Here is a 20,480-nt window from a genome sequence, read left to right as displayed (position 1 = left end):
TCCAGTATTGTACACCTCATCAATATAAATACATAGTGTGTCGATTTATAAGTAAAACTGTTTACTCGTGTAGTAGTTAATATGTTATAATTCCTGTACACTGTTAGAACTTGAAGGAAAAAACAGTAATAGTTTATGGAGTACATTTAAATAATGGCCCGTTTAAAATTTAATATACATTAAAAAGCAAAATTTATAGTTTTTTTAGAGGTACATACTGCATTGAAAATTTATTAATCTATTGTTGATTAACAACCTGTAAAGAAAAAAAAACAAGTGGTATATGATGTTTATTTTTTATTACAAAAATTAAAAAGAATAGTCATATTAATTACAATCTTTCTGCTCTGCGACACATTAAACACTCATGTGAAAAGAAAATATAGAAAATACACATTCAGTAATGGGTAATCAAATACATATATAGGTATATAGTAATGACTTATATAAAACCATTTACTTAAAATTGGTTCAGCATAAGAATCGAAAATTGTTTTGAAATTTTTTTCTATCTCACATAAGCCACAATATAAAAATGGAAACTGTTTCATTCAATTTTACATTATGGCACTACAAGTTTTAAATTTATTTTGCAAGTTGTATATTTTTACATGTGTTATATCAATTATACTTATTCAAGGTGGTAAGTTTATAGATGTGGCTTACTTAACTACCTGCATTTCTTCTTATACAGTCAGCGCTTAAGTTACTGTCCAGCAGCAAAACAATTAGGAACATAAGTTAATAGACACTGCTATCAGTTGTGAGATGACTGCTTGCCATAAACGTAATATTATGAAATGATTGCATCTGCATTGTCTGATGTTGATATTGATAGATATATGAGTTTGGCCAGTAGAAAACTTCTAATTTGAAATATATTAAAATCTAAAATATTTGAAGTCACTGTTTTTCTTTTCTGCCATTACACACTCAGAATTCTTGCACTTAAAGCAGCCACAGATTTAAGCACTTATAGATCTAAAACAAAATGCTAGACCACCATCAGCAACCAATCAGCAGGTTCGTGGTATAATGCTCAACAATAATTTCAGCTGCTGATAGTAGGGCATACTCTATATTTAGATTTTACAGGTACGTAACACTTTTGCTGAGTGGATGGTTTTCCCAAACATCGTGTTGAAACTTATTTGAAAAATAACTATAGAGATGTAAAATATTATGTAATATACAGGAGTTGTTCATTTTTATTTGATTTTGGTAGGATACTATGAGACAGGGGATTTTTTTTGGAAGAATGTGTTACTTTTACAGTGTAATATTTGACAAAATGAGCAGTTACGTGACATAAAATTTGAAAACAAAACCTTGTATATAAACATAACATAAACAATGAGAGCCTACAAGCCGACCGAAAAATATCGAGCACTTGTGTTACTGAATGAATGCTGAGCAAGGTCATTTTGCCGTATATTAAAATCTAAATTGCTTTTTTTTTTTGCAATAAAACCATTCTCACATAAGGGTGTTTGTTCATTATTTGAGGTAGAGAAACTATGTGGCACATGTATTTTTATTTATTCATTGCAATGTTTTAAACTTATGGATGTGTGTTAAAAGATTTCACATGCTTAAATAACAAGCATTTAATTTAAGGCATAATATGCCTTCAAAATTGCGAGGTTTGGTTTCTCGTAAACTGAGTATGTTAGTTACACTCTGTAAGTTAATTTTATAAATCCTAAATTTTATGTTCGTTACCTGCCTACTTAAGGGCCCAAATGAATATTATTTGTTGGCACTACTTGGTATCTTGCTATTGTGTCTCAGGTTTCTAGATAGTAATGGGATTAAAATAGATAATAATGTTCACAGCATGTGTAGATATACTGTCATATAGAACTGATAATTCGGTTTGCAAATTTGTTCTAGTTATTATGGATAACCTTTAATAAAAGTAATTCGGATAAAGTTTTATATCATGCACTGTCTATTTTTTCATCAAATTGGGAGATAAGCAGAGACCTTATCATTTTGAGTTTTAAGATGCAGTGGTACGATGCAGATTCATGCTCGAGCAGATGTCATTCATCATTAGCCAGCTTATTCTTCAGCAATCACTTTCCTGTTCAACTTGGTCCTTAGGAATCAGCAACTCAAAATGCTCAATAAATATTTACAGTTGGTTTAATATCCCAAAGGAAATGTTCGAGAAATAAAATTCCACTGGCACACACCAAATCAACAAAGGGCCATTACTTTGCCAGTCACGATACAATTTTTAGTCACATTTCTAAAGTAACATTACAGGAACAACTCAATATTACATTACTTTTACAAAACCATTCGCCTAGAGCAGACTGATTCTCTATTATCAGCCAGTCAGTACTACAGGTAGGTAATGTTACGTTAACAAACACACCTTATACTGGTTAACACTATCGTTAACCATAAGTGTGGGCTATTGAAAGAAATATAAACTCGCCACACTAAACTATTAAAAAAGTGCTCTAGCTTAGTATCTCTTTGTTAATATTATATCATTTTCGAAAGTTGTTTGCATTGAATTGGTGATGTGCCACATGGTGTTTTAATTCATTACGAAACAAAATATAATCGAACAGACATACTGGACGAGTACTAAATTCCATAAACTCTGCCAATTTTCAGACACATTTCAGAAATAAATAATTACCTTAATGAAACCAGTTTTTTTTTTTTTCAGAAACGTATTGTTACTATAATGAAACATCATTGACGTGATAACGTCTTATAAACCGATGAACGCCAGCTGCACGCAAGGAAAAATTGTCACGCTCCGCCTGAGCCGAGCGTGTGAGGAACCGGCCAACAAACCGTGCGAGGAAAAAATCTTCCGTGATATCAAGCAGGTTAAGGTGGGCTTTTTTTTAACTAATTGTTCGTGATTATATTTTAAACAAATTTGCAAAAAAACTGTAAATGATATTTGAAAATTAAAAAGAAGTATGCAATTTTTTTTTTTTCATCAATGTTTTCTCATGACGTTATCACGTAAAATTTATCGTCCGTGAAATCGACTTTACGGACAACCCCCTTTTTTTTGTTGTATATGTTGCACATTGTACTGAAATCTGTGGTGTTATGGAAGAGAGGGTTGTCAAAAACATCAAATTTTAAGAGAGGTGGAAGGAAGTCAAGGATTATTTGAAGGATATGCCTTCTGACACTTTATATGGTTTGTAGTTCTGTTTTTCCTGTATAAGATATCAATAATTAATAATATAACGACTAATATTTGATCGTGAAAATAATACTAGACTTTCTTCCAACTCTCTTAAAATTTGATGTTTTTGACTTAACCCTCTCTTCCATAACACCACAGAAATGTAACTGGGATGTGGTAGGTTCGATGAACTGACGTATTACAACCCGAAAGTAACAACGGCATGGGAGCGTCGTGATGGCGTCGTGGTCGACGGCGGCAGCAGCAGCAGCAGCGGTGGCACGTGTCAGGCCTTGCTGGGGAACATGTCCTTGCTGGGGAACATGCCCAGGGCGACAGTGCCGGCGAGCTTGTGCGACCTGGCGCTCCTGAGCCAGAGCACGGCGCTCAGCAGGCAGGAGCAGACCAGCAGCAGGACGAGCAACATGGCCGTCGCGAGGAAGCTGGCCAGCGACATGCACACCGCCTCTCGGGCTGCGGGGAAAACAACGGGGAGAAACAGGTGAGCGGAGGACTGCCTGCCGTGTCCACAAAATTTCGGTTCCTCGGCAAAACATGCTGCAACAATTTTGCCTTGCAGCCAACTACATCATTAGAGACCAGAAAAATTTGCGGATTCATTCGGCAATAGGCTAAAATTCAAACACATATACCTTTGAGATGATTCAGCTATTGGCGTAATGCTCGTCTGGATGAATCTCAACCAATTATAAATCCTCAACTGAAGAAAGATCGAATCACAGAGCAAACCAGCCGAGACGACTCAAAAGTCAGCAGCCAATGAACTGGCGTTATTTACCCGAGTGTACAGGGGAATGCGCAGTCTATCCTGAAGGCCGTCGAAAACGCGAATTTTTCCGGTCCCTATACATCATCTATGGAAAGTGTTGTGCTCAGTCGCCCCTAGATGGCATACACAGTTATTCACGAACAGTATAGTTAACTGGCCTATGACATTGTCTGTAGTTATCTATGATCTCTACATCTATGGAAAGCATGTTGTGCCCACAGTCACCCCTAGATGGCATTCACGAACAGTATATTTAATTGGCCTATGACATTGTCTGTAGTTATCTATGATCTCTACATCTATGGAAAGCGTGTTGTGACCACAGTAACCCCTAGAAGGCATTCACGAACAGTATATTTAATTGGCCTATGACATTGTCTGTAGTTATCTATGATCTCTACATCTATGGAAAGTGTGTTGTGCCCACAGTCACCCCTAGATGGCATTCACGAACAGTATATTTAATTGGTCTATGACATTGTCTGTAGTTATCTATGATCTCTACATCTATGGAAAGTGTGTTGTGCCCACAGTCCCCCCTAGATGGCATTCACGAACAGTATATTTAATTGGCCTATGACATTGTCTATAGTTATCTATGATCTCTACATCTATGGAAAGTGTGTTGTGCCCACAGTCACCCTTTAGATGGCATTAACAAACAGTATATTTAATTGGCCTATGACATTGTCTGTAGTTATCTATGATCTCTACATCTATGGAAAGTGTGTTGTGCCCACAGTCACCTCTAGATGGCATTCACGAACAGTATATTTAATTGGCCTATGACATTGTCTGTAGTTATCTATAATTTCTACATCTATGGAAAGTGTGTTGTGCCCACAGTCACCCCTAGATGGCATTCACGAACAGTATATTTAATTGGCCTATGACATTGTATGTAGTTATCTATAATCTCTACATCTATGGAAAGTGTGTTGTGCCCACAGTCACCCCTAGATGGCATTCACGAACAGTATATTTAATTGGCCTATGACATTGTCTGTAGTTATCTAAGATCTCTACATCTATGGAAAGTGTGTTGTGCCCACAGTCCCCCCTAGATGGCATTCACGAACAGTATATTTGATTGGCCTATGACATTGTCTGTAGTTATCTATAATCTCTACATCTATGGAAAGTGTGTTGTGCCCACAGTCCCCCCTAGATGGCATTCACGAACAGTATATTTGATTGGCCTATGACATTGTCTGCAGTTATCTATGACAATGACGGTAATTACAATGTGTTATATTTGTGTGCTGTTTGCTCTTGTTGCCATCCTGATAGCAACACCTCAAGAACCGCGGTAAATCTCTCTCCTGGCAGCGACCCTTTGGGGACTGTGTCCAATCCCCTTCCTTCGCCCTACCCCCTCTGTTTCCAACTGTCTTCCTCGTCAAGGAGATCAGCTCATAGTCCCTGACAGACACCTGGGACAAGCCGGGACTCAATGTCGTGTAGTTAGGAACGAGGCCCATTACTGTGTGACTGACAAGAAAAAAGTATTCTCAGACATCTTGAAAATTAAATAAAATGTTTAACAGTACATAAGTGAAAGAGTTAACTTTTGCATCAACAAAAATTTTGTGAACACTTCACATAGATCACTCCAGGAAAATTCTGGAATGGTTCTTTAACATACACCGTGGTGTATGCTCAGTAGTGTGCATTTTCCCTTCTTTTAATGGCATTGTTGTCATGACATTGTCCAGGGCTGCGCCCCTACAAAGCCCGATATATAACCACAACTCCCAGTACTTCACCTTATGGCATTTGAACTCTACACTGGTTATATGCATGTGTGTGTGTGTGTGTGTGTGTGTGTGTGTGTGTGTGTGTGTGTGCCCCACGAACAACAGCAAGAGGGCGCATTCGAGTCAATGCTATAGAAAGTAATTAATATTATAAGCTTTTCTTTTACATTAATAAAAAAAAATATAGTATGGTTTTTCTTTCAACATGAGTTTCCACATCTTTTCATGTGTCATAAGACAGTATTATACTTCAATACCTCTTAATAAGAACGGACCCGGACTGCCTAATGAAATTGATTATGTTATTATTTGAGACGTACTTGTTTATGTAAATTGTTAAAAGTGTTTTAAGGTTAATTAATTGTCTTGTAATTTCAAAGGAAATATTCCGTCCTAAATTTACGTAGAATTAGCGGCACGATTCTGGTAATGGTACTTGGGTTTTTGGCGTTTTTGTACTGATGAACCACTTCGGCGGCCATGTCTCTCCCCAGTCTCTTCGCATCGCTAACCGAAGCAGAATGCTTCCAGCACTCCGAGGACTTCATCTCTGGTAAAAACTGATCTAAGTAATTCTGTCTTCCTTTTAATTAATTCCAATCGTTTGGTTATATCCTCGGAACCTACATCGGAGGGCGCGGTTGTTTAATTAATTTATATTCGTATCCACTCGTCAGACTTTGTCACCAACACGATTCCCTTGTCCAACCACAAGGTGGTTCGAACCTCCGTAATCTGGTCGTGCTGCAAGGCATTTTACAGTTTAGCTTTTATATTATAAACATCGTACGAGTGACATGTATCGAGCACCATGCAACAAATCTCAGCTTCGCCTACCTCGTGTTATTCGCCTCCTTTGCCTGAGCACGTGTGTGTGTTGATGGTACCAGTCTGTGTGTGGAATGCCATCAGAGCCCGTGTGGGCGATCAGCATGGTGTGTCTGATGCTGAGAGTGGGCTGGGTCCAGGGGATTTGGGCAGTTTTAAGAGGGATACAAGTCACGCCTCATGTGGCCGTCGTCACCACCACGGGGGAGAAACTCTAATTACCGAGACTGAGACCTGGTGTTTTGAAGTAGTTTTGGGCCCGTCCACTAGATAGTAGTTTTCATAATATATTGCTGACATAACTACATTAATTTATTAGGAGAAGTAATGTATAAGCTATTATCAGGCATACAACCCAGTGAAAATTCACTCTATTTAGGTAGCCACTAATTTTGTGGTGTGTAATACAATGAGTTTTTGCACCTCCTACTCCTTTATTTATTACATGACGGTTTATTGCAAAACAGCATTAAGTAGTATTTTCGAATCGATTAAATTAGTTTTGTATGAGAACCTCTATTCAGGATTTATTATTTGCTGGTAGTTACGGGCCCGCCCAACAGATAGCGACACATGGTTTCAGTTTCCACTGTAAGAGTCACACTTCTTTATTTCCCTCCTTGTTCTGTGGTCACCACCCCAGATCGAGAGTCTCCACCTGGTCCGTGCCCCTATGCACGGTGGCGTCCATTAATTCGACCATATATCCACTAACAAAACCCCCCGGCCACGTCATGTGGCTTTCCTACCGTGGGGCTAATTTACTACAGTTGACCGAGAACCCCAACCACGTCAGTCAATAACATAAAGCAAGAAGCCTTTTCGTTGAGAAGTGATGTAACAGAAGTGGCCCAAGTTCCTTCACAGAAAAATCTGAGAGTTAACCAACCAGATCAAAACCCGAATCGCACGGCGAAACCCTGGCATACTTACTGATTGTCCACCAAGTTGCAAGGGCCTTTTATTCTAAACCAATTAAAATAAAGTACACATTACGATTACTCTCTTCTCCTTAAAATTGCTATGCTCATTGTCAGCATTTTACATAAATCAGTATTTTAGTTTCCCTTCGTTATGCTTATTTGTGCAGAAAAACTGAAAAAAAAAATGCTAGGCTTATATTTCATCTTTATCGGACAGCAACAGTTTCTAGTTCACTTATAGAGCAATAGAAAAATCTTTGTGACTATTTTTTCTCGGAGTACTTATAAGCTATTGGTAGGTGCAGGCATTTTTCGCGAATAAATCGGAACGGCTATTAAACTGCAACAAGGTATATCTGTACCAGCGGTTTCTTCCTTGTGATTGGCGGCCATCTGCGAGAGAAGTCGTTGCCTTATCTGACTGAGCCACTCAGGACGTGTTTGCTTCCACGCGCTGAATTACTGTGATTGGTGTTGTAACAATCAACATGGACTTGGACTCAATCACGAAACACAGACGATTCTACAGTGTTTTAACTTTCAGCTGGTCTAGGGATCTTTTCGCGAAATATGCATGGCCCTAGCTATTGGCTCTGGCAGCAAGAAACATATTAGAAATCACATATTTAAAAAAAATATATGACCGGACCATGTTCCAGAGATGGGCACTTCGGATGCTTTGCCAGTGTACCTTGGGCTGAGTCGACTGCAACTATGGTGTTGAGGCTGCTGGTGTCGAGGTCGTCCGGGGATATCACCCTGATGACCCTGATGAGCTTCACCGGATCACTGAGCGTCTCGTTGCCTTCCGCAAGGACTGCCCTTCTCCTTCGGGCTACTGGGTCCAGGCTCTGGCAGGGACATCGTGTGGACACAGTTGCAGGGCGACAACCACTCATCTCACAATAATTATTTTATAACATTTATCATTAGTGAGCATTCAAAATATTAACGAACTAAAGTGACCCTTAAACAAGAATCAGCATCACCCGAAGACTCACCTGGTTGGGATCAGGGCATATTTCGCAATCTGTTTTGCACAGCTCAACATTGCAATCAATTGTCAAGTCCATGATGTCCGGGAACTTAAAGGCCTGAAAAAAATGCATGTTCAAACACAAATCATTCTACAAAACAAGACACAGTAATAAATAGATAATTTGAAAGAAAGCCTTAAAAGCACATTCACCCAGAACTGGCTTAAATTAGAACAAAAATTCTTCTTTCGCCATATTTTACGCTCTGTCTTAACTTTTAGAGCAAGTAAAATAATACAAAATTATCATAGGTACATGTTTGTGTGCAATTATGATTCAAACAATTTTATTTCAGTATTGTTTATGCTGTCATATATATAACATTAAAGTCATGTAATGATAAGATAACACTTAAATGATCTAAATACATTGAAAAAAATTAGAAATGCTATACATATGTGTGTGTATGTGTGTGTACAAACACTCATCCAATGGATGTCATAAAGGTTACTGGAACTGATACAAACCTCTATTATAATTAGAGACCGGAAAAATTCGCGGTTTCGACGGCCTTCAGGATAGACTGCACATTCCTCTGTACACTCAGGCAAATAACACCAGTTCATTGGCTGCTGACTTGTGAGTCGTCTCAGCTGGTTTGTCTGTGATTCGATCTTTCTTTGGTTGAGGGTTTATAATTGGTTGAGATACGTCCAGATGAACAGTAAGCTAATAGCAAAATCATCTAAAAGGTATATGTACTTGAATTTTAGCCTATTGCCGAATGAATCCGCGAATTTTTCCGGTCTCTAATTATAATGCTTCAAATGATTGATTAAGTACATATGTAGGTATTGTCACTGGAAAGGTAGAAATATTGATATGGACCAACTTGTTTGCAATGTAAGTATGTTAGGCAGCTTACAAAATCTATTTGATAGTAAACTGATGACAATCGTCTGCGCTCCCTCTGCTCACACAAGCCATTATGGCTCGTTGGCACCTCACTACGGTGCGTGTGTGTCTGTGTGTCTCTCTCTGTGTATGTGTGTGTTAGCGTAGAGCAGTGCCCAGGGAGAAAAAACCAACTGGTGCATCACAGTGCAGTGTGTAGCAAAGTTCAGTGCAGCGAATCGACACCACCACTGGTGGATCAATTGTCACACGTGTGTCACAAAAGATTTTCTGGTAGTTCAAAAGATTTTTTTTCCAACCAACCCTTTACGTTTTAGTTTGCATTCTGTTATAAACTACAATCCAACTACTATTTTACTATGTATTACAGAGATTGCTCAGAAACATTCAGACTCAAATTAATACTGCATAAACTTCAAGGTCTTGTTTACATACCTAACTATGAAATGGCACACAGAATGGTATTCTGCTAATCCTTAAACATGTAATTAAAAACTTTAATAAAACTGTATGTTATGAAAAGGTTATTGATCTTGCATTTTCACTTAATGACAAGAGCATTAGCAGAATTTTTTTTTGGGTGGGGGAGGGGTCATGAATGACTTTCCTATACAATATAGAACGATAATATAAAACTAAATCCAAGCCAAGAAAAAAAGATGTTAGTTCTCAAATAAGTGCCGTTATTTTAACATTTTTTCTAAATCGTCTGACAAGTAAATTCTTTTCTGATTGTTTTCCTCTGTTTTTGAAGAAGATGCCTGATCAAATTGAAATTTCCTACACAGTGGACATCATCACAATGTGCCATCGGGCAAACACCGCACAAAGTACCTACGTCTAAGGCCTGGCTCACCTGGAAATAGGCATAGGCGATGACAGACGTCTGGGAGCTGCCGGTGTCTTTGGTTTTCTGGAACGCCCCGAACAACTTCTTCTTGAGCACGCACCCTCGCTCGTCCGTAAGCTGCACCACGTTGGTCGAGGAGGAGTCCCTCGCGACGCAGTCCCGAACCTGCGGCGAGGCCACGTTGCTCTTGAACCAGCTTGACCGTGTGTCAAGGTGTCAGAGAGTCGTGGAGGCTTTAACACAGTATGTCCATAAAAGAATGTCCCAGTCTATTTACCTACAACCAAACATATGACGTCGTACCGCCTGTGAAAGTGAAGTCCGGTCTCCACCCCGCCAGTACCGGACCCCGCTGCAAGACCGCACCCCTAGCCTAGCCTATGCAGGCTGACACTGCCCCCCTCCTCGGCCGGCCGCGGTCAACGGCAGTCGAAAACGGGTCATCAACTAGGACGGACGTCCCATTTCCCGCGTTTCCCATCCGTTCAAGGAACCACCGTCAGGTAATGACGTGCGTGTGTTCATTGTGTTCAGCCACCATACCCTAAATCAATAGCCTAGGAGCTTAGTAGTGCACGCTGGGGCCGATGACCCACCACATCAACAGCTAGATGCTTTAAGACTAGCCTAGTGCCCGCCCGGTGAACTAACACCTCAACAGAGACACCAGCAACTACTAGGCTCACCCTGGGTATCGAGCTCAAGAACCCGGGTCATGGCACATACATCAAACTAAAGATAAACTAACCTAGTTTTTCTTACGAATGTCAAATATGTGCCCCTTTAGTTATATGGTGCACGTTCAATTTAAAGTCCAATTCTTCCCATGCTTTGGTTAACACATCCAGAGCAATTGAAGCAATAGCCTCTTAAACTCTGTGTCTCAGTTCTGGAAACGTAGAAACGATCTTAATAAAGCCCTAAAGGAAAAAAGAAATTGCATGGCGTTATGTCAGGTGAATGTGAAGGCCAGCCAAAAAGAAGTTCCTTCGTCTCGACCATTACGACCAATGCAACAGTAAGGGACTTCGACGTGCAAAGAGATTCCAATGGGGAGGGATGAAATTACAGATCAACTCTTAGCGAATTGCAGAACACAGAACATGTTATTCTCAGGAGTCGCCATTTAATGTAGGCGGCGCTGCAGGCTAGAAAACAACAAAGCAGTACTTGCGCATGCGCTTATCTGAAACTGTTTGAGTTACTCTTTAATTGAGACCTTGAACAAAAACTCTACAATGTTGATCGTTGACACTATTAAAATTTATAACAGGGACATTGTTTTATGGACATATTGTAGTTATACCGGCGAGTTTTGGTTCGCAGTCGAAATCAATAAGAGAAAATCTCAAGATAAAGAGTATATGAATCCCTAGTCCTCATATATAAATTTATTATCATCATCAACAGTCATTCTAATTTAAAAGTCCTCTTCAAAACATACTCAGGGAGAAATATTTGGTACTGATATTGAAACTAATATGTTGATTGATTCAGGTATTGAAGCGATAACAATGTCTGGGAAATGTTTTTCTATTAGCACAGATGGGAAAGCATTGAGATTTACATTACATACATGTGCTTAGCAATGGCGCATGTCCAAAAGCTTACATCAAGTCATGCACTCCCATTGCACAAATCTTTCAAAGATAATACTTTAATTACCTGTCTAAGCGATAAGTTTACGGTATTTTCCGACCTGTATGTCGAAGCCTGGGTCGCCCTCGACGGAAACGACGAGCGTCATGGGCTGGCCGATCTTGACGAGGCCGGACGCCGTCTCGCCGTAGGCGCCGCGGCCCGACTTGACGTCGAGGCGCGCCACGGCCGTGTCGCCGCTGAAGGTGACCGCCTCCTCGCTGAGCATGCCCACGCTGACCGCCACCGTGAGCGCCTTGCTCAGCTTGCCCTCCCACAGGCAGCGCACCCGCCGCACCGTGTCCCACACCTGCCGCGTCAACAGTGCACCTTAGTAGAGAGACTGGTAAAAATTCTGAAAGACGCCATCTTGGTTTCAAAAGTTTTAATGCCAAAATTATGTTTTATCTTTTACTATCGTAGTTTTTATTCGTTGAGGTAGATATCAAACATTAGGCTAATCAATTTTATGAGAGTCAAAATAGTGACTATTTATAATTTTATTAAAATTATAGTAAACATTCTAACAAAAATATGACTTCAACAATGTGTGTCATGGGGTGAATATTTTTTTACATACAGCCACCGTCAACTTCAGGCAATTATTTAAATTATGTGTAAAGTCTTAAATAACATTTTTTGACGTTACAACATCTAAAAAATCGATGAACGCCGGCTGCACGCACGAAAAAGTGTCCCACTACGGATGTCCCACTACGGATGTGCCCTGTTTGCTCATTGTACACATGCGTGGCATTTCTCTTTATGCTCATTGTACGCATGCGTGGCATCTCTCTTCCACTCGATTGGAACAACCATCGATTTGACTTTTCAATCATATTTTCGTCGTTTGAATTATTAAAATTACGTAATTTAACGATCGTCCACCGATTTTCAGCACAATCGGTACGGTTATTTAAAAGTAATGTTGAATATTCAAATACGTTTTGAACCAACAATGGTGTTTTACAGTAACACATAATTCAAATTACACCCGGGATCTTTTGCACAATGTTTTAAAAAATATTGTAACACATTATAAAATAAAAACGAAATAATATTATTCCCCTACCGTGAACAAATTTTTTATTGCGATTATATACCATCTGAAACTATCGACTTTTCGATATTGGCGTCGTGGTCTTGTGGTTAACGTAGCTAATTGCTGATCCAAAGATTAACGGTTGAACTCCTGGCAACTGTAAATTTTTTTTTTTGTTCTTGTATAAATAAATACGACGTACCCAACATTTCAAAAGTAATAAATATATTTGAATTAATGAATGCAAATAAAAGTAAATTTATTAATTAAATTTTACATTTCATTTCACTCCTTTGTATTCATACAAAATAGTGATAATTCAATAAAAATGATTCGATTTAATTCATAAATATATGCAGAGGTAATTTTATCATACAAAAGATAGAAAAATTAAAAATAAATTCTTCCTCAAACAATATAACATTTTTAATGCCTAAATGGTTTGGTTGCAAAAACCAATTACGGCTCAGTCTCAGGCCGAATATGATATTTCCTTTTCTTCTGGATCAATAATTTCATCAATGTTTTGTTATGACGTCACGTTAAACTATCGTCCGTAAACCGACTTTACAGACAACCCATTTTTTTTTTTTTAAAAAAACGAGAGCTAAATAAAATATTAGGTATACCAAAAACTACTGAATCCAAAATGGCGTTTCATGACTTCTATCTCCCAAATTTGGAATGTTTCTGCGACATAGCATGCACGTACCGGGGAAGAACCACTTACCTCCTGAATGCCCGGCTCGTTCTGCAGTACCAAAACGTTCTCCAGATATGCCTGGCCTTCTTCCTTGAACTTCTCGATGAACTGCGTGCCACACGAGTTGAGGCTCACCGTGAACGAGTACTTGGTCTGGCCACTGTCGGGCTGCACATAGCGGCACGCTGGCTGGCTGTAGAAACCCTGCGCACAATTCAAACCCGCATACTTATCATCGCTCTCGGCATCTGGCAGTTCAGGATAGACATCTCGCCAATAGACTAAGGGCAGTATTCCAAGATGTTCGAGTAAGATAGCAAATAAGCTCTGTGCCTTGTTGGGATACAAACATAACCTAACTCACAAGCTGTATTCCAGAAAATGCCCAAGCTGAATCTCTGTAAGGAAACAGATTGGCAACAGTTTTATTCAAACATGCCCTGCGCGAGGGTGGAAAGTGATTCCAATGCATAATAGCAATCGTTTACAAAACTTTTGATGACATCTGTCGGTGCTCCCCTTAGTCGCTTAGACATTTGACTGCCACCCACGTGACCATGATACAGGGAATGGGTACATGTGTAGTTGGGCGATATGTGTTAAAAAAATTTGTTTAATTCAAAATACTTTTATTCTATGCTCTTTAACTTCCTCTTTTCATTAAACCCGGTGGAGATAAGAAATTCAAAATGGTACTTTAGGAGATATCGAATTTTTTAATTTTCATCACAATACCTGTGCATTCATGCGGCGTTTAAAATTCTTTCTTGTTTACGAGTATGATTTTTTAAAGTTTCAAATTTTAATGTTTTACTTGTTATTTGGATTATTGTTGCGCAAGTAATATGTAAAAAAAAAATTACGTTAGTGCCTACTATTCATCCTTTGTCCCGGTTTGTTAGGTCAGGTCAGTTACATTATAATATATAAATTATAATTTTTTTTATGATCTCTAAACATTATTTAAATATTTTTTAATATTTTTTTTTATTTTGTAACATTGAAATGCAATCTCATTGGTTACCATTTGTTACGTTTCCGTTCCTCGTGGAAGCAGCAGACGCGATATAATATAAAAGATATTGTATAATTTTGAATAAAGTAATTAAAAAGGCCAAACAGCTTTATTTTGACAGACTTATCAGTAATTCAACTAATAAAGTACTAACTTCGTGGAAATTAATTAGAGCGGAAATGAACCGTGTACAAAATAATTCCACTTTGGTGAAACTAACTGTGAATGATAGAACTGTTCAGGAACCAATTCATGTTGCTAATATTTTTAATTCATACTTTCTTAATGTTGCAAAAAAACTTAATAATAAACCTAAAATAGGCATCCAGCCAAATATAATTCCTCATCACGCTATCAACAAAACAAATAATGAGTTTTTCATAACACCTACTAACATAATAGAGATCTGTAAAATTGTAAAAGCTTTTAAACCCAAAGCATCCTCAGGAATTGATGAAATTTCCATAAAATTATTAAAGCAATGCATTGACATAATTAGTGAACCTCTTACTTTTATCTTTAACTCTTCCATGACATCAGGTATATTTCCTGGTAGACTAAAATGTTCTGTGGTGACACCTCTTTATAAAAAAGGTAATAAAGATGAAGTATCTAATTATATACCTATTAGCCTAATCTCATCTTTTGCAAAAATACTGGAAAAATTAATGAATAATACATTAACAGATTATCTTGAAAAAAATAATATTTTATCTAAGTCTCAATATGGATTTAGAAGTGGGAAATCTGTTAATGAAGCTTTTTTCAAATTTTCCTCTACTATTCTTAAAGCACTAGATAATAAAGAGAATGTGGCAGGTATTTTTTGTGACTTAGCTAAAGCTTTTGATTGTGTTGACCACAAAATTTTGCTAAATAAACTTCAATTTTATGGTATTAGAAATACTGCGCTCCACTGGTTTACATCCTATTTGTCAAATAGGTATCAACTAGTAAAAATTTCTGATAATAGACATAGTACAGTTCACTCAAATAAAGGGTTAATTAATCTTGGTGTGCCTCAGGGGTCGATCCTGGGACCATTATTATTTTTGATTTATATAAATGATCTTCCTTCTTTTATAACTGATCAGTCTGAAGTAATTTTATTTGCAGATGACACTAGCATATTGTGTCATAACATTAAAAATCAAGAATTAATTCAAACATTAAATAGTGTATGTGATAAATTAAATCAATGGTTTAATGCTAATAATCTTACTCTAAATATTGATAAAACAAGTATCTTAAAATTTCACTTACATAAACAGTCTAACCCTGTAGTTCAATTGAATTATAGTGATACTAAAATTACAGAAGCAAATAGTGTTAAATTTTTAGGCTTGCATGTAAACAATACCTTGTGTGGCAAGGAACATATAGTTAAAATGATACCTAAACTATGTTCAGCTTGTTTCGCACTTCAATCGTTATCAGCAACTGTATCTGTTTTTTATTTAAAACAAATATATTTTTCGTTTTTTCATTCTGTAATGTCATATGGGATCATTTTTTGGGCATCATCACCCTATGCTAATGATGTTTTTTACTACAAAAAAATTATTAGAATAATGTCTAATGTTAATCACTATGATTCTTGTAGACCATTGTTTAAGAATCTAAGGATACTTACTATGATGTGTCAGTATATATACTCATTAATTAATTTTGTAGTTAAAAATAATGATAGTTTTGATAATAACAGTGCAATACACACTTATGACACCAGAAATAAATCCGACTTTCATGTGCCAAGTAATAATACATCAAGGTATCAAAAAGGTGCACTGTACTCTGGCATAAAACTTTTCAATGCACTCCCTCATAAACTAAAAGCAATCTCCCATTGCAACCCAAGACTATTTAAAGTTCTAATCAAAAACTATTTATTAGAAAATTCATTTTATACATTAAATGAATATTATAATAATGTTTAGAATAACTTATGATGATTTGTTTGTATATTGATGTACCGTATTTAATATTTTTGTTTTAATTAGTACAAATTTGATGTGATATTATGATTTAATTAATTTGATTGTTTGTATTGTTCATTTTTGTTGACTTTATTGACATTTTCTATATTCTTTTAAGAATCTGTTGAACGAATTTTGGAAATAAAAAAAAATAAAAAAAAATGGTGAAAAATGTTCGGGAGATCCATCTCCGTTTACGTGTCATAGTATCTATGAAAATATTATTTGCGTTCGTCACATCCGTGACTTCAGCACCACGACGCGACGCGAACGGACGTTGAGAGCGTACCTTGGAGTAAATGACGCCGTTGAAGGCGGTGTTGAACTCGAGGTTGATGGTCATCTGGTCCTTGGCGCACTGCACGTCAATGGCGTGGATGTGGGGCGGGTGGCTGTCCGAGTCCGCCTCGCCGCTGGTCACCGTTCCGCCGCCGGTCGCCGTTCCTTCGCCGGTCACCGTTCCTTCGCCGGTCACCGTTCCTTCGCCGGTCGCCGTTCCTTCGCCGGTCGCCGTTCCTTCGCCGGTCGCCGTTCCACCGCCGATCACGTTACCTGCAGCGGGCGCGACCACACGATTAGACATCAGTGTCCAAGCCCCCAACGTCCCCCACCGCATGGTAGACTGTTTTCTACTCCGTCCAACTCTTCTTCCGGATCCATCCTTCTGTTTTCCCGTAAGCCTCCTGCTTGATATTAATGCATGAAATTTTGCATCCCGCATGTCAGAGCCCAGGGTTTTCCCTGTGTCTATGCAGGTTTTACCTGGGCCCAACTTATCTAGTTTATAGTCTAGAATAGTCAGTGAGGGGAGTTAGTCATGGCGCCAATCGCTGCCATGGCTGGCCAATCCCCCTCCTAGCACATGATGCATGCTACCCCTCCTTATAGCTAACACCCTGTATGATTAGAGCGTATGGGCTTCGGCCTGAGACGCACTTAGTCTCCCTGCCTAACCCGGAACCCTCCCCAACACACTTAGTTTTAATTTAGGTTAGGAAAAAAAAACACATGATTTCAGATGGCGACGAATGTACGTGTGGAGTGTTTCTTAAGTTGTAATATCATATTACATGTACCTTGATGGCCGTTCCGTAATTGACCCGGCGACTTAAAAGCTGTAATTGTTAGCAAATCCAACAAAATCTATATAAATAAGAATGTAAAATTTTAAATCTCGGAAAGTTCTTCACCAATTGTTTTTGTAATTTTGACACAACCTTTCATTCGAATACGTACGTGTTTATGTATACATATGTCACACCTGTGACCAGTAAAAATATAGATAGGTAAAACATAGATTTTTAATATTTTCATTGCTATAGAGTGACATATGTAGTGGGATATAGATATAAGTATAGAGAGGATAATGATAGGGAGATATAGATATAGAGACATATATAGAGGTATAAAGAGAGGTAGAGAGGTATATAAATATAAATGTAGAAAGAGATCTAGAGAGATAGAGAGAAAGAGAATTAGAAAGGAATAGAGAGATGTTTTGTATATGTGTACCTAGTTCAATAAATTACAAAAAAAAAAAAAATATTATTGAGGCATGCAACGCATTAGCTAGTATGAAAATAATAAAATAGACCAATGAAAATAATAAAATAGACCAGAAATGAGTTAGGCTTTGAGTTTGTTCTTTGTACGCGTACCCGATATTAGCTAGCGACTGCCAATGTATAGTATATATCAAATATAGCATTGCAGTGTTACGTTTTAGAAATACATAGTAATATCATATAGTTTAGGATACCAAAATGTGTCCTTTCTTATAAGCTTTTTTTTAAGAAGGTGTTAAATACTAAGTATCGAACAGTCTAATGTAGGTAAGGTAATCCGAGTAAATAATAGGCGGTAATTTTCTGAATGATCTACGATCCTATTCTAGCCCACCTTGATGAACGGGAAGACACGTGTTAGTATCAGATTTTTCTGTAAGTAAGTGCAAATGTGAGACAACACTAGATTTTACATTATGAAATTAATAAAATAAAAACAATAATCACTATTAATATATGAAAAACAGTTATACATATCACATAAAAGTACTCAGTGGAGAACTAGGCTAAAGGCTTATTGGCACTTTGTAAGGAACGCGTAAAATTAAGCAAGGGCGTAGGCCTAATCACGTAAAGATTGCCACTGTGTAACATAAATGAGGCAATGGTTTGCCCAAAGCAAACAAAAACTTCTTTTTTATTTAGTGTTTTGGTCCAACCAGGACCGAAACTGCTAATCGTAGAGAAAGTAAAATGAAAGTGTGTACAGGGTAAGTAACGTATTAAATGTGCTGGATGTACAGGGAACATAAATTGTCACTTTGTAAAATGCCAGGGTGGGTATGTATGTCTACGGGCCAGAAATCGTCACGATATCGATGCACACGGGCTCGATGTACAGGGAACATAAATTGTCACTTTGCAAAATGCAAGGGTGGTTATGTACATGGGCCAGAAGTCGTCACGATGTCAATTCACACGGGCTTGATGTACAGGGAACATAAATTGTCACTTTGTAAAATGCCGGGGTGGTCATGTACATGGGCCATAAATCGTCACGATGTCAATGCACACGGGCTCGATGTACAGGGGAACATAAACTGTCACATTGTAAAATACCAGGGTGGTTATGTACATGGGTCAGAAATCGTCACGATGTCGATGCACACAGGCTCGATGTACACTTTACAAAATGCCAGGGTGGTGTTGTACATGGGCCGGAAATCGTCACGATGTCGATGCACACGGGGTCGATGTACAAGGAAAAAAAATTGTCACTTTGCAAAATGCCAGGGTAGTTATGTACATGGGCCGGAAATCGTCACGATATCGATGCACACGGGCTCGATGTACAGGGAACATAAATTGTCACTTTTGTAAAATTCCAGGGTGGTTATGTACATGGGCCTAAAATCGTCACGATGTCGATGCACACGGGCTCGATGTACAGGGAACATAAATTGTCAGTTTGTAAAATGCCAGGGTGGTTATGTACACGGGGCCAGAAATCGTCACGATGTCGATGCACACAGGCTCGATGTACAGGGAACCTAAATTGTCACTTTGTAAAATGCCAGGGTGGGTATGTATGTCTACGGGCCAGAAATCGTCACGATATCGATGCACACGGGCTCGATGTACAGGGAACATAAATTGTCACTTTGCAAAATGCAAGGGTGGTTATGTACATGGGCCAGAAGTCGTCACGATGTCAATTCACACGGGCTTGATGTACAGGGAACATAAATTGTCACTTTGTAAAATGCCGGGGTGGTCATGTACATGGGCCATAAATCGTCACGATGTCAATGCACACGGGCTCGATGTACAGGGGAACATAAACTGTCACATTGTAAAATACCAGGGTGGTTATGTACATGGGTCAGAAATCGTCACGATGTCGATGCACACAGGCTCGATGTACAGGGAACCTAAATTGTCACTTTGCAAAATGCCAGGGTGGTGTTGTACATGGGCCGGAAATCGTCACGATGTCGATGCACACGGGGTCGATGTACAAGGAAAAAAAATTGTCACTTTGCAAAATGCCAGGGTAGTTATGTACATGGGCCGGAAATCGTCACGATATCGATGCACACGGGCTCGATGTACAGGGAACATAAATTGTCACTTTTGTAAAATTCCAGGGTGGTTATGTACATGGGCCTAAAATCGTCACGATGTCGATGCACACGGGCTCGATGTACAGGGAACATAAATTGTCAGTTTGTAAAATACCAGGGTGGTTATGTACACGGGGCCAGAAATCGTCACGATGTCGATGCACACGGGCTCGATGTACAGGGAACATAAATTGTCACTTTTGTAAAATGCCGGGGTGGTCATGTACATGGGCCAGAAATCGTAACGATGTCAATGCACACGGGCTCGATGT

General features: G+C 38.5%; 1 protein-coding gene across 1 annotated transcript in view; it reads right to left on the bottom strand.

Annotated features, from left to right (window-relative positions):
• Positions 1–282: 282 nt before the first annotated feature.
• The window catches only part of LOC134528586 (uncharacterized), a 65,107-nt gene continuing 44,909 nt past the window's right edge, over positions 283–20,480 (bottom strand). Inside the window, exons 6-12 of the mRNA XM_063362336.1 lie at positions 16,870–17,132; positions 13,617–13,793; positions 11,906–12,154; positions 10,213–10,371; positions 8,466–8,558; positions 8,156–8,315; positions 283–3,640 (exon numbers count right to left, since the gene is read on the bottom strand). Coding sequence (XP_063218406.1) covers positions 3,453–3,640; positions 8,156–8,315; positions 8,466–8,558; positions 10,213–10,371; positions 11,906–12,154; positions 13,617–13,793; positions 16,870–17,132 — 1,289 coding nt within the window. The 3' untranslated portion in view covers positions 283–3,452. The remainder of the gene's footprint in view (positions 3,641–8,155; positions 8,316–8,465; positions 8,559–10,212; positions 10,372–11,905; positions 12,155–13,616; positions 13,794–16,869; positions 17,133–20,480) is intronic.

This window comes from Bacillus rossius, chromosome 1 (assembly GCF_032445375.1).
Source record: "Bacillus rossius redtenbacheri isolate Brsri chromosome 1, Brsri_v3, whole genome shotgun sequence".
NCBI classification, from domain to species: Eukaryota; Metazoa; Arthropoda; class Insecta; order Phasmatodea; family Bacillidae; genus Bacillus; species Bacillus rossius.
The sequence above is the reverse complement of the archived record's forward strand: the minus strand, read 5'-3'. Positions and strand labels throughout refer to the sequence as shown.